General features: G+C 36.0%; 2 protein-coding genes across 7 annotated transcripts in view; one reads left to right on the forward strand and one right to left on the reverse strand.

Annotated features, from left to right (window-relative positions):
- Positions 1 to 15,442, forward strand: part of LOC108725317 (uncharacterized) — a 96,637-nt gene that overhangs the window by 15,561 nt on the left and 65,634 nt on the right. The window lies entirely within an intron of this gene.
- LOC108725316 (trichohyalin) overlaps positions 372 to 15,442 on the reverse strand; it is a 47,878-nt gene continuing 32,807 nt past the window's right edge. For 2 of the 5 annotated variants that reach the window (XM_018452249.1, XM_018452250.1), the window contains 4 exons: positions 6,395 to 6,627; positions 2,370 to 5,211; positions 1,483 to 1,660; positions 372 to 925 (listed from right to left, as the gene is read on the reverse strand). In XM_018452249.1, the coding sequence (XP_018307751.1) occupies positions 674 to 925; positions 1,483 to 1,660; positions 2,370 to 5,211; positions 6,395 to 6,623 (3,501 nt within the window). In that variant the 5' untranslated portion in view covers positions 6,624 to 6,627 and the 3' untranslated portion in view covers positions 372 to 673. The other 3 variants (XM_018452253.1, XM_018452248.1, XM_018452251.1) reach the window with 3 other exon arrangements.

The following is a 15,442-nucleotide window of genomic DNA, read 5'->3' on the forward strand; positions in this document are numbered from 1 at the left end:
TATTATAGTGTTTTGGAAAACTCTCGAGATAAGCTATAAAAATATGCAATAAAATGTAGGGGGTTCCATTTAAAAAAATAAGGTTGACCTTGAAATGACCTTAAAGGACATGGTCAAGATCAAAGTCAAGGTCATCATCTTACTCCTCGCTTGAAACCATACAACTTTGCTATTGGACATTTTCTCCAAAATGCATTCTAACTGAAGATATTAGGGGAGTCCGATACTTTTCGATGACCCTGTATATTAAATTCAATTTAATATTTTTTTTATTTTTCATTGAATTTTATCGTAAAAATATTGTATTTTTATAAAGCTGAAATATTTATTTATAATAGCTTTTTACTTAATTTTGATTTATTAAAATTACTAATATTGTAACAAGTAAAAATATATATCAAGGTCTTTCGTTCCGCAAATATCTAAGTCAACTTACTGAGCTCTTCTATCCAGTGACACAAATATTTGTATAGATCCAGTAGAAGTCACACATGCACAAATTGATTTGAAGTACAGTAACTTGAAACTTTTCGCGTGTGTGTGTGTGTGTGAGAGAGAAAGAGAAAGAGAGATATTTCTATAGGTGTTGAAGAGAGTCTTTCCCTCTTTTTTCCTGTCTAGTTGATATCGTCTCTCCAAAAGTAAAGGCTGAATCTTATTGATGTTATTAGTTTTACGAATTGGCATAGAACTTCAGGACTTCTGCTCTGGCAGCGTTCGCGATAGGCCCTCTACACGGGTTAGGATCCCAATTAATCCCGGGGCAGCCCAATGATTCGAAACACTTTACGAGACGATTGTTATTGGATGAACAACAGTGAACAACTGCCCAAACACATGGGGCAGGACTTTGGGCAGGTGGTCTCGGAGTCGGGGGGACAGGAAATTGTGCCACTTGTACACCTTGGCGATGCGGATTGATTCCCTGAAAATATCATCATTGAATTCTGAATACATCTAATTCTAATTATTAATTATTAATTACAATAAAAATATTTATAGTGACATATTTATAGTGAAATAAAGTAAATATTTATAGTGAAAAATATATATGTGACATAAAGAAAAATATATATATATATCTGTTTGTGTCATGCATAATGCAAATTGCAAAAATAATAATGTCTTGTTACATTTAGCACATATTTGTATTCTTTTTATTTTTTCTAAAATTGATCATCGCAATTTTCGGAGAAAATATTGCAAAAAAGTGCTAAAGAGAGATGCTCAGCGTTCGGTCAATTAATTAAGCGGAACAAAACAGGGCGACCGAAGTGAAGCTTGTTGAGGTCGAAGGGGCACGAACCCGCCGCAACTTCTCCCTGATTTAATGAAGCGCGCTTTAGTTTGGTAACGCGAGACAATCGGCGACCACCAGATCGAATTCGTCAGTGAATAAACCGCCGCGCCGGTGGACAACCGAATCGGGTTTACGCGATCGGAGTGCGGTGAAGTATTTTGACAGACAAATGGAGGACTTACTGTAAAATCGATCTCGTTGTTGAAACCGTCCCTTGATATCACTGATGGCGAGATGGGCGACGTCGGCGAGGAGTCACCAGGACGGACTATTATTCTTGCGCTCACCGGCAGAGAGTTTAGTCTGGCTAGTTCTTGTCGTCTCCACTGATCAGTCTCCTTCTGTCTGTGCTCTCTCATTCTACAGCAGATGGAAATAGGATCGTATTTATCGGATGATTCGAATGAATAAACTCTTGCCTTGATGATACGCTCAGAATGTTTCTTTAATTAAAGTTGTACTCTTCACAGACTTTAATATATCGCGATTGTTGATATTTAAAATTTCACGTGACTAGAAAAATATCGTATAATAAATCAACCTAACTAGAAAAATATCTCATATAGCACAAGCGAAATTTATTGCATTAAACTACAAGAAAATCTATATTAAGCTAGCAGGATCAAATCAGCAAAATCGAATCGAACCTGTTGGAATATTATTTTATTACTCTTTCATAAGAAAGGCGATAATATCTTTCAACTGATGAAGTAATTAGTAGTATTAAGTATCAATACAAATATAAAGTAAAATAAAAATAAAAAAGAAACATATGAGGGATATATCAATTTATATTTTTTATTGCTATTTTATATTCTCATTACCTGAAATATACTTCTAAGCGATTTCAATTTTATTGCAATAATACCTATTATACCTATACACTTGGAAGTAATATTAGTCCCCAGCGGTAAAGGAATAAAACAAAAAGAAACGAACAGAGACAAATGATAGTAGTAACGAACATTGAAAGCTGCGAAGCGCATCAGCTCAAATAAAGTTCACTGGCGTCGCGCCAAGTGAAAACTTCATTTTTGCAAAGCACGTGCCCTAAGGACCACTTACATACCTGCTCTCTTCCTGTTGTCGTCTCTCGGCTTCCAATCTTTGCCTTTCGCGCTCTGCCGCCGCTCGCCTGGCTTCTTCGGCTCGCATCAAATTACTCGGAATGGGCCGGCTATCCTGTCGTCTTCTGTGCTCTACGAAATGACGAGGATCCTGGTGGTAGATCGGCCTGGTTTCTGGTTGTTTCATCCTACCAATTTCGTTCCTGGATCGTTGCTTCAACATCTCCTGCCTCCTTCTCTCGGCCTGTATCCTCGCTACCTCCATCTGCTTCCTGTTCTCCTCGTACCTTCTAGATTGCTCTCTCCTCGCTTCCTCTTCTCGCCTGGCCGCCTCCTCTCGCATCCGTTGCTGGTGTAACCGTCTCTCTTCTTCCTCCTCCCACTTTCGCCTGGCGAATTCCTTCCGTCGCTCTTCCACCTCGTACCTCTGCCGCCTTTCCTCCTCCTCCAACCTTCTCCTCTCTTGCTGCCTTCGTCTGACTTCCTCTGGTGAGCTTTGCGGATCGATATACGTAGGCGCCGACGGTCCGTGGTCTCTCCTCACTCCTGGATCGGGATATCTGTCGCGACGCCTGGCTTCCTCGATCAGTCTTCGCTCCTCGAACCAGTTACGACCGGCTATGGTCGATTGATTATCTCTCGATGGCACATTCACTGGTTGGTTCCTCCTGATGTAATCCTGTAGTTTTCTCTCTTCCTCCTGTCTTTTACGCTGCTCCTCCAGTCGTCGATGGTACTCTTCGTCGTTTCCACTTACATTCATCCGCAGATCTCGGTGCTCTTCGGGTCTATAGTGTCGACGTGTGATATATTCTCGCAATTTCTGTTCTCGCTGCCTTTCTTCTTGCTGTCGTCTTTTCTCGTCTCGATCGCGCTGTCTGATATCGTTCGGATGACTGACTGAATGTTCCGCGTGCATTAAATTCGATGATTGCTGTCGTCTTCTCTCATCTTCATCCTCTTGCCTCTTCTTCTCTGACCATTCTCTGCGACGGTCTTCTAGTCTTCTTCTATCATTTTCGGAAAGATTTCTCATTGAATCTTGACGTCTCGTCTCTTCTTCTCTTTTTCTTTGAGCTTCTTGTTGCGATCTGTATTGCTCCTGTCTCCTTGCTTCTTTTTCTTCTTCTTCTAATCGTCTTCGCCGTTCTTCCTCTCGTCTCTTTATTTCTTCATCATAAAGTCTTTGTTTCCTTTCATCATCTCTTACAGAAGTTTTAGAGTCCGATTTTTTTAAATTTTCCTCTTGCCATTTGCTCTGTGGTTTTCTTTTAATTTCTTCTTCTTGTAATCTTCGTTTTTCTTCCTCTCGTCTTCTTAGCTCTTCCTCGTTTCTTCTGACTATCTCCTGCATTTGCGCTGCTTCTTGCTTTCGTCTTTCTTCTATCTGCCGTCGCATATCTTCGTTATCCATACGATGTGTTGTAACATCCATCCTTTTACGATACTCTTCGTATTGTCTTCTTCGTAACTCGTCTCTTTTCTTTTTCTCTTCCTCCTCCCGTTTATTCGGCAATCTTTGATTAGCCTGTTGCATTCGTCGCAAATATTCTTCTTCTCTTCGTTTTTGCTCAAGTAATTTCTCGTACTCTTGTGTAACATTATCAATGTCAGTATTTAATCCATGATGCCGGTCACGTCTTCTAGATGTGTCTTGATGGTATCGCATCTCGTGCTGCCTGCGACGTTCATTCACGGTCTGCAACTCGTTGCTGGACACGACACCTTCATCCTCACCGAAGCCCCAATCGATCGACCGTCTCGTGCGCTTCCGTTCGCTTCTACCGTCCGCAAATCCCTCAGTATTTGCTTCGGCAAACCACAGCAACTGCCGACCATGACTCCTGCTGGCACCATCCAATGAAACGGTTTCTCGCTTTGATTTGGCTTCCTCGTAGTTCTTAATTTCGAGATCTGTTAGAGATCGCTTGGTTTTCTGGCTAGTTATTAATTCACTAGAATTTATTGGGATGGATCCACCCAAATCTCCTCGTTCTGGTAACTTCTCTGATCGCCTAAACTCATCCAGATGGTCAGAATTAAGATGGCTGGCATCCATATCTCCCCTATTTGGCTTGTTTCTTTTCGTGGTAGTCTCCAGTCTCTTGAGTTTAAGAAGCTCATCCATTTCCTCATATTCTTCTTCATCGTATGATAGAACGTCGTCGAGATCCAAGGATACCGGCGACACGTTTAGCAACACAGACGGAGCTGGCACCTCGCCCTTCTCCTTGTCGGGCGTATCTATCGATCTTTTCGTCTTGTGGGACGACAACGACGCTTCGAGACCTTCGCATCCAACCTGTAGCTCCGGCACGAAACCAACATCGAAGGCGTCTTTGTTGATCAAAGGAGTCTCGGTTCGTTGTTCTTCAAAAAAATTTGGTTGTCTGTGATTAATGTTCGCACTTGTTGTCGACTTGATTTCTATTGTCTTTGTTTTTGAATTCAAATGGCCCGTTTTTTTCAGAGCTTTGCTCTTATTTCTCGACAGTAAATTTGTGGAGGGCGTGGTTGCGGTCAGTAGAGTCTTCTCTTTAGATAGGTCTAGTTTGTATATTTCCATCGATCCTGGGCCTTGATCCTGGAACGTGTCGTCTGCCACAAAGGGATCGTCTAAAAGGTCTGAAGAGGATACCTTCGCTTCGCGCGAAAGCGTTTCCGGCATCTCGTAGCCGTAATCGACTTTGTCGGACGCGAATTCCGCGCCAGCGATATTCGGCAACCGCCTCTGCCAGCTTGAAAAGGGGTACATTCGCTTTGACGAGACGATGTCCTTCAAGAGACTTTCAAGCTGAAAATCTCGCTCGGTATATTTGACATTGCGAGATAGAGCTCCTGATTCTGGAAAATGTAATTAGATTTTTTTAATGTCAGAAATTAGATATACTCAGAAAATTAATTTTAACTATTTTTGCATACATTAATACGCAGCTTAAATTACCAGTTTAATTAAGAGATTTAATCTACGGGCGAGAGTCTTTTTAAAAGATATTCAATATAACGATTTCATACTTGGCTAAAGTAATATAGTTGCATACTATAGTGACGTGAGTAATGCTCGACGCCAATTTATTTCTCCGAAATTCTTGCGTGCTGTTATAATATAAAGATTTATGTGTGTGTATATTACTCGAAAAATATAGATCATCCATTATTCTCTTAAATAGCTTTCGCCCTAAAATTTTTTTTCACATTAATTTGTGTAAAAAAATTAACAATTTTTGTGTAATATTTTTGCATAGATATATCTTCATTAATTTTATTAGTAAAATATTTTATTAGTAAAATATTCTATTAGTTTTTTAACTATTTTTTAATTTCAAAAATTAATAAAGAACACAATACTGCCATGTAATTATTATTGTATTGACAACACAATGTATTAACATAAGTCTTCAGATTTTTATATTTCGAATATTAATATAATATTATCTTCTTATCAACTTAACACGAGAAATGAAAATAACTATATTTGAAATTGAACGCATGCTGAAAATTTTCAAACTTTTAACAATCGTGAACGGTATTTATTTGATATTGGAATTGCACAAAGACGATGAGCAAGGAGACCTTGATTGATCATAAAGTTGGAGCAAACGGATTTCTATCAGTTAGACCGAGTGGTACGTTTCGTCACGAAGCAAGTTTGTTTTTCCATCTTCATTAGACAGCGCGACAGAATTAAATCGTAATTTGAGTCAAAACAGAGCAGTATACATTTCTATATACTTGCTCTTTTTGTGTGTGTTTCCTAAGAATATTAAATAAAAATATCAAAATATTAAATATTAAATATTATAAAATAAAATTAACATTTAAAATCATAACGTCCTTACATCTTTTCTACATATTTCTTTGTATGTAGAGGGAGAGAAAGAAATCAGAAAGATTTATACTAGGCTCTTTCTGATATATTCTCAAAATGACAAACTCGTATTAGACATCAGCTCTTGGATTGACAGTGAAATACAATATGATGCTTTATTTTGCTCAGCTTAACATAGTACTGTAAAATCTGACATACCCTCCGTAGAGATCGACCTTCGCGAGCCGATCCAAAGATCGAGATGTTGATCCTCGGCTGGATCGTGATCCCTCCAGACTCCAGTACGGTCCCGTTGAACCCTAGTGTGTCGGCGTGGAGACACGGGGGAGTATTGATCGTGAGAGAGGCGGAGGGTGACTGCTCCTCCTACCAGAACCGCCACCGTCAGCCAGACCGTGGCCAGAACCACTGTCACCCGTGGTTGCATCCTCCTGCAATCAAACGGGTGTTCCCTCGTTATTCAACCTCAGTCAAGCTCTTCACAGCATTCTGATTTACGTTACATAGTGGAATCCTTAATCTCTTAATTCTTTGATACGTCTGAGTTCATCGCATTTTTTTTTTGAGTTTTTTAGTTAAAGTTCTTTGACATAAAATTGTAATAGTATATGAAAGGAGAAAAGCTAATAAGCACCAAAGCACTGTTTTACATTTACAGTTATGGTACAGTTATCTAACAATAAAAGCTGAAGTAGGTACTGATATTTTAACGTGAAAATAAAGTCTTTCTCTTGATATGTGTATGCGATATTATCTTTCAGGAAACAGATTTTTTTTCGTAAAATAAGCTGCAATTGAAGACGAATTTCAAAGACTTACCTATATATCATTCAAACGCAAGCATGCAAACCAATGCGCTCCAAGCAGTACCACTCAGAATATACCGCGAAGAATAACGTATTCACTGTAACAACCATCTAACACGCGAATCTTCTTATTACCTAAAGGGAAAGCTAGCTCGGCTCTCCAGTCTCCCTGACTTTGAATCTCAGACCACCATCTCTCTCGTCACTCCGTCCGCGAGCTACTCCGGCATCTTTCAAAGGATGTCGCTTTACCGAGAAAGATGAAAGCAGACACAAGACAGCCTGCCTGCCTGCCTACCGTGCAACTCTCGAACTAGCCCTCTCGTCTCTTTGATTCTCGCTCCAGCTCTTTCTACACACGAATCTGCCGTTACTTTGCGAGCGACACTTGGAGCACTCTTCTCTCAGCAAAGCGAGAAAAGGAGAAGAACGGCGAGATAGAGAAAGGTCGATATCAACAGCGGATCGAGTGATCTTGACACACTGCCCGCATCAGACCGAAGTGGCTAAACTTAATACCGTGGCGAAGGAGAAGGCCGCTCGCTAGAATCAACTCTCGCGTGTGCATGACGCGCCAATTGACTTCCGCCAACCGACGTCACGTTTCTCTCTGTTTCTCTTTTCCTCTCTTTCTCTTGCTTTTCGTAGATCCATCAGCCGAATTGACCGAAGAATCACTGGTAATTTCGACCAAACTCAACTGGCGATTTTCTTCGTTTCTCGACACGCGAAATATCACGCGATGTTGAGGAATCGCGGGATTTTAAGGTACTTGGAGAAGATATGTGTATTAATCATCGTTCATGATTTTTGTGATGATATGAATGACGTAATATGCGGAAAATACAAACATAAAATAAATCAGTGATATTAGGACGAGGATTTCTTTCAATTTCCGACATATATATACTATATATTATGTATTCTACTAATAATTACTATATATATGATGTACTCTGAAAAGTGATATAGATTTCATATCTATAAGGAAACTTGAAGAAGGTTTATAGATAATTAAATTTATTATTTTATTAATTATTTTATTTAAAATTACAAAATATATAAGTTATAGAATGAATTATAGAAATAATAAATTATACAATGTATAAATTATAGAATGATTATCATAATTTATAGACAGAATTGTATTTCATATGATACTAATTTTTTTATTTTGACTTAAGTGACGATGATTTTTTTTTTCTAGAAAGTTTTTTATAGCAACAGATATAGCGAGAGATTATAGTGAGTGATTTAGATTTTGTCATTGCAGTCAGTAGATCAGTGCAAGTTATTCTTAGCTACTTATTTAGCGTCCAAAGGAAGCGCGGTTGATCGGTCGTTCTATAGCAGATATAAATTCATATCATCATAAAGTCAATTAGAGCAATCATTTCTCTTTTCTTCTATTCGATGGATCTTACGCCACAATTTGCTATTAGAATAACGTATATATTTTTTGTTATACGTTCTAAATCACAATGCTATTAAGCTATTATGTACTGATTTATAAGCTTTATGAGATTGTTTTTTATGTGTATCCCAGTGAGAGATGACAATGGAATCGACATCGAATCGATATCGATTCGACGTCGAAATCATCAAATTGACATCGAATCGTCGATTCGACATTGATTCCATTGTCATTTCTCACTGGGATATACATATATGTATCGTATATATATCTTAGCGATATAGTGATTAAGCCAATTGAAGTGAGAGGAATGCGATTTCAAACAAGAATGCGTGATATATTCTCAAGCACGCGAATGAGAAAATATCCCGGTAAATGAGGATTTATTAGTTGCCACAAGTAGCAAATGTGATTTAATGACGAAACATGTACCTATATTATTCGCGGCGATACAGCGAGATATGATAGTAATATATTACAGTACAATACATCACAGTTTTTCCGATATCGGCATAATAAGAATAATAATCCGCTGACAATCGGCAAATGCATAATTACGGGGAATATATATTGAAAGACATTATTGCAGACCATAATGGAGTCGACAATTATGCCTATATCAAGTGTCTCTAATTACTAGTTATTACAATATAATGCTCGATTGTGCAAGTAGAAGAGTGATTAATTAATAATGGTCCGTGCTTGTAATTAAATAGTGGCAAACTCATGTTCCGGACGAAACTCTACCTTGTAAACTACAATTACGTTTAGCATGAAACGAGATATATAGTGCAGTTCTGCCAAAGTACTTCATTCGCTTGCATACATATTCATGCCTACCGATACCGATTTATCTGTCTCACTGCAGAATTCACACAAATATCTTTATAAGAAGTCAAAATATTGCATAAGACATTTTTACAATTTTATGCAATATTTTACTTAATATTATTAAATAAGACGAGGACATTATGTTTCATGGATTGGTTGTGTTTACAATACGAATTATTTTGTTATGTTTTACTAAGAAAAAATAATTAATATCTTGACATAAAGATATAGCATTTGAAATTATTATATAAATCCGTGTGTGTCACAAATGGTCATATTTAGCGCTAAATATGAGACATTAATACAGATTGAAGAAATAATTAATTTATTCCTTCAAGAAAATAAGCTTGCCATGTTCTTATAGGAATGCTCGCGGCGTTGTACGAACTTAATTGCACGAATTGTCCTAGACAAGGCGGATTAAAGTCTGCCAATAGTCCATACATTTCTCTTTTCCCCTATCTGATTTTTCTACCTATCTCGCCATCTTTTTTCAATTTATCTTGCATACCCGAGGCAACAGCGACGACTCGAACGAACTTTCCTTCACATCTAACTTCTAACGTAGAAAATCGCTACAGTCGTCTCTCTTATTGTAAATGAGGTCAGGATACGTCAAGGATTCTGAAAGTGGAAAACAAATACGTGTGGAAAATACGATTTTCAACGAGTGTTACGTTAATCTTCTACTAATATATAGATTGATTAAAGAAAGGTTTATATATTTTAAGAGCAGGTAGTATTCATTAAAACAACACTGAAAAACTAAGAAACTTAGGTTATAAAACAAATACTAATGAGCCAGTTTTTATCATCACTATAAGAAGTGCTTTATATAGTTCCTATTCATTGTCATACATCCCTACGTGTTGTAGAGAATCACGCACTTTTACGAATACATTTAGCTGCTCTCAGATTTCCTGATAGATATGCATTGAATACACATTCCTGCAGAGTTTATACATCATCGATAGGTATTAAATATACTAAACTCTTTAAGTGTATCCACAGCTAAAAATCTAAGCGATCAAGGTTCAAAATCAGGAGATTTGACAAGTCAAACTACTGAACCTCTAAATTCACTGTCCATTAAATGTCTGAGTTAGATATTATCGGACGATGCGTAGAAAATAGGATAGTGCCTTATTGTGCATGAATCATATTAGTTGCCTTTAAGGAACACTTCGATCCGCAGTTTCGATTCGCAGAGGCGAACTGAAGGTTGTAGAGCATTTCTTACGGTGACAATAAAAACCCATATTTTAATAGACAATTAAAGACAATAAAAGTCCGTCTTCTTAATATTTGTTTTAGGATCTATGTTTACTAAACCTTTTTTTTTGTTTTGATAAATATTACCTGCTTTTAAAATATGTAATTTTTTTATCACCCTATATTTGCAATTAATTTAACGAGATGTAGAAATGCAAAATAAATGGAAATACATAGGATATTTTTTGCATTTTCCATATCTTCTGCTGCCTATGTTTTCTTCCTTATACTTTCATATAATATGGAAATGAATTGCATTGTACTTCCTTTCAGTATTATTATTCATGTTTTTTTATTTCATTTTATTTATAATTTTAATATGTAGAATGTTCCACACGGAAACGATGATTTTGCTGAAGTATTCAAAAAGATTAGCTCGATACAGGTCTGAAAATAATTTTACTGAACTATCAAAATAATTATGTAAGACGCGCTTCAGCTGATTACTAGAATATCAAAATTTGTTGCAATATTGTTCATCATGCTTGAGTTTCCTATATAATGATTTGATGGTCCAACAAAAAAATTTTCAAATGAATACGTAGTAAAATTTTTAGATATTGTAACAAAATATTTTTGTGCAGAAACTTGAACTATTTTTTTCTATATTTTTCCTTAATAAAAATTGAAAGATTACTAAATTCAGTGATATAAAAAAGGATTATCTACTTTCCATTACTCATAACTTAATATTTTCAATATTTTTATTAATGAAAAATGAATTTTTTAAATTTCACTGAAGAATCTGTGAATAAATTGATTCATAATAGATTTGGGATATTCCGCAATCCATGAATGAAATAATATACACATACTTGAATATTTTGCATTCTTGTTGAAATACTCGAAAATCTCAGAGCTTCTGTCGAATTGTCGATTTTCGACGCTGATTTTACCGAATCGTGAGCAGTTTGTGCGAGGCGTAGTTCGAAAACTGTTGGAAAAATGGTCGTCTAGGGATTTGGGGAAGCGACGAAACACAAGTGGCACGGTTTATTATGCGGCACGCGAAATCGGATTAGGATCACGTTCGATGCAAATGCGTGTGTATCTCGATTGCCGATAATAACGTGGTGCGGTATGGTGGATAAAGCACTAAAACAGTCGCTAAAAACGATGTTTGCCTATTGTACAGTTTGCCTATATGTACATACACGCTCTCGACCTGTGCGCTATCGATCGCACCGCTTTCGACCTGATTTTTTGTAGATAACGCATTAAAAACTTTATGCGAGTCTCCGATATATGTCGCGCTGCACACGTTGTGCGAATGCAATGTACATTCACGCGAGATGAACGTGGCTTTTTTTTCTATTAAATTAATCTCATATGTATCTTTATCACGCACGATCATAAATTTTCTCGCCACGAACGATTGACCGTCGAAATTTTAATGGTGATCGTTATGTCTCCCGCTACAAGAAAGATGCATAATGTATCGAAAGTGAACATTAGCGTAGCAATATATTGCATATAGGATGATTCAGTATCATGGAATATGGTAACAGAACCGAATACATGAAGTTTTCTCAGAGTAGAATTTTTATGAAAAGCAGAATTATGGAAATATTTGACTTTATTACTTTTAAAAATTTTCCAGAAAAATATTTATCTACTAACACTGTGAGAAAAAAATTTTTGGTACTTATTACTGTAATTAGTGTTACTATAATTGTGATTATAGTTATAAATATAAAAAATTTTTCTTTCAGTGAAAACTTAATATTCATTATTACTGCTATAATAAGTTTTCTATCAGAGCAACGCGGCAACCAGAGGTCTTCGACGATCTCTTAATTGAAGAGCTTTTCCTTGGTGGAATCAAGAAAAGTGGCATTAGCATATTAAAGTATGCCGCGTTGTACAAGAGCTTTGCCGGTTGGAAGGTTAATTGCGACTTAATAGGCGGTCCCGCTTTCTGCCATTACTACCGTTATTCAGCATTACAACGCGCGAATTTCTCAACGCAGAATGCGAGATGCCGCATGATGATTTACTTCTGTAAGCGAATCACGTTCAAGTGCATAAATAACATCGATGTCCGTGTCGTAAATCGAGGCACGGAATGTTTTTCTCTCCTACCGTTTTATATCGAGCAACGTATTGATGTCTCGGCCGTAAACTCGTGTGTCATCGTTACAATTGAAATATAAAGTTGGCAATACTACATGAAAAAAGAGAAGCAAAAATCTTGGATTAACGTGGTATTTGAGAGGAATGGTGTTAAAGTTACAAAATTGCGATGGAATTGTCTAGCTTTTTCTACAACGCGCTCGTAAAAATGCACAAATAGCGAGTTATTCCGAAAGATATATACTGACGGCGAATATTCCGAAAGAAATTTGCATTTTTCCTTCCCTGAGAAAAATTTAATCCGCAGTTTATTGTAGATCGTTAAAAGCTCTTTCTTTCCCTTTCATTCCCAACTCGTATTCTTAAGCGTTTAAGTAATCCGGCAGTGATCTCTTAAGATTGAATATTTTTTTAATATTTTTAATTTTTCACAGATATAGATTTCTTCTACAGTTATCTTCTGCATAAGAATTTTTGTTACTGTAATTCCTTGATCATTTCTTGTTACTATGGTTATCACGATTAAAAAATAACCATCTTTGCCATCATATAATGAGGCGATTATCCACAAAACAATAACCGTGCTTAGCGACTTTAATTGTTATTATATTGCAACGCTATAATTGGACGACGTCGGTAACTTTCAATTGAAATAACGGATATACTTTCGTAATTACGAGACATCCTCATTCCAACGCTAATCCATTTCCTCCGCATCTAGCAATCCGGAAACGCCGATTGCAAATTATTTCCTGATCTAATCCTCCGTTTTCGATTTACGGATGCAATTTGCATCGATCGATTTTATATACTAAAGAATTATTTAAAGTATTTAAAAAAAAGAGAAAAATCAAGTGCTATATACAATGATTGAGATTATACTCCATGTTTAACTAGCGAATAACATTTATTTGAATTTTTTGTTGAAGAAAACTATGTAATTATATATTTTAAATGTTTTATCGAATAATTTAATTTGAACAGAGAGAGAGGCAACATTGCGTATCGTTACACACCGATCGATTAGTGTTCGTTTAATTAAGAAAAAACGATGATCAAGCAAAAAGTGTTACCTAATTAACGTAAGCGCCCACATTGCTGTTGATCATCAGACTCTTCGTTGAATGCAATTACTTATTAATGCTGAACGATTTGTATGGACGTACTAACGAGAGTATTAAAAAGAATAATGATCTCATTTGTCTGATAATGTAATTGTGCGAAATCGCTAGGCAAATAAAGAATCGCGTTCCATCATCAATTACATTCCCTTTACATTTCGAAATGTTATCCGTGGTCCGCACATTCTACCAAATTAACTTTTTAAATCTCTTTTTTCATCATTGGAAAGATAAGAAGAGGAATGAAAAGATGAGAGTATCTTAAATATTAATAATGATGTTTTTTATATATTAAAATAAAACTTGTATCTATTAAAATATCAAAATTTTATAAGAATTAGAAAAATCGCAGATATATTATAAGAGTACAAATATTAATAAAAATCATTCAATTCACAAAAACAAAAAGGATAAATCCTTTTAGGTTACGCAATAAAGGTCAACTTAATTTCGCCTAAAAGTCAATGATTAGAAAACGAATTATACAAGTGCTTTCTGTGAAAAAATATTTGCTTCTATCGACGATTTTATTATATATTTACCATGGTTTTTTCATCGATGATTTTAATATATTTATTATTTCCTCTCCCATAAATCTCGTGGGAAAGAATATTTTTAAAAATTATCTCTGCAACATATGATGATCATTTAAAATCATGATTATTGATGATAAACATGTAGACGATAAACCAATGTAATTGATTTTCTGTTGAAAAATCTTCACTATTTTTTATCTCAAACGGCTACTCTTATACTTTGCAACGCTTTAATTCTAGATAAATTAGCAAATTGCATGGAAAACAGAAGAAAGTTGTGTCGAGAGAAAGAGAGAGAGATATTGAGAAAGATATAGTTTTATTGTACTCTGGAATATAAGGGTGAGATGGGGGAATGGGAGGCAATCTGGATACGCCTGATGAGATTCTATTCTTATCCCGCAGGAAGTTATATTAAATGTCAATAGTGCTTTTATCATTAGGGCTATTATCTTCTCAAGTATTATTATATATTACGATAGATTTGCATATTATGATCCCCTTGGGAAGATCGATTTATGACACTGCTTATTGAAATTTTTTATATTCTTTTCTGCAATAATAATTACTTTTCTTTCATACAATCATTACTTCTTTGTATTATTCTCGTTATCTTTCAGTTCTTTTATCCTTTTTGAGTATTAATAAAAATATTTCCTCTCTTTTTCTCTTCCCGCAGTAGATGAAATTGAATTTGTATATGCAACTTACGTTTGTAATTAAGCAATACGTTAAACGAGAGTTTTTTTTTACGATGGAACAATTAAGGATTCGCATACTTTTTAATGAATATTAGAATAAAATCAGCTGTATGAAGTTCAAATTCGATTTAAAAACATGAGAAAATCGTATAACAATCGACAGGTTTAGATTAACAGATTTTGAAAGACAATTTCGAAGTTAAATCCGTATTTTTAATTTTTTACGGTATGATTTTAATACATAACGATGGCAAAGCGGAATATGGAGTAAAGGTCACGCGTAGTCGGCGTAGTTGATGCGAGCTTCGTAGCCATAACCATTTTATGTGTAGAAATTTACAGGGCGATTATAAATTAACCGAACATTAGTATCAGGAGCTAGCAGACGGACGCCTTACCTTCCCGAGTCGAGTGTCGGGCGGCGTTATCACGTTAGTTGCGAGCGAGCGAGCAAAATAATTAGAGCGGCCTAGTATATAAGCAGTACGTAGA

The sequence above is a fragment of the Mycetomoellerius zeteki genome, unplaced genomic scaffold, assembly GCF_001594055.1.
Source record: "Mycetomoellerius zeteki isolate Tzet28-1 unplaced genomic scaffold, Tzet1.0 scaffold336, whole genome shotgun sequence".
NCBI classification, from domain to species: domain Eukaryota; kingdom Metazoa; phylum Arthropoda; class Insecta; order Hymenoptera; family Formicidae; genus Mycetomoellerius; species Mycetomoellerius zeteki.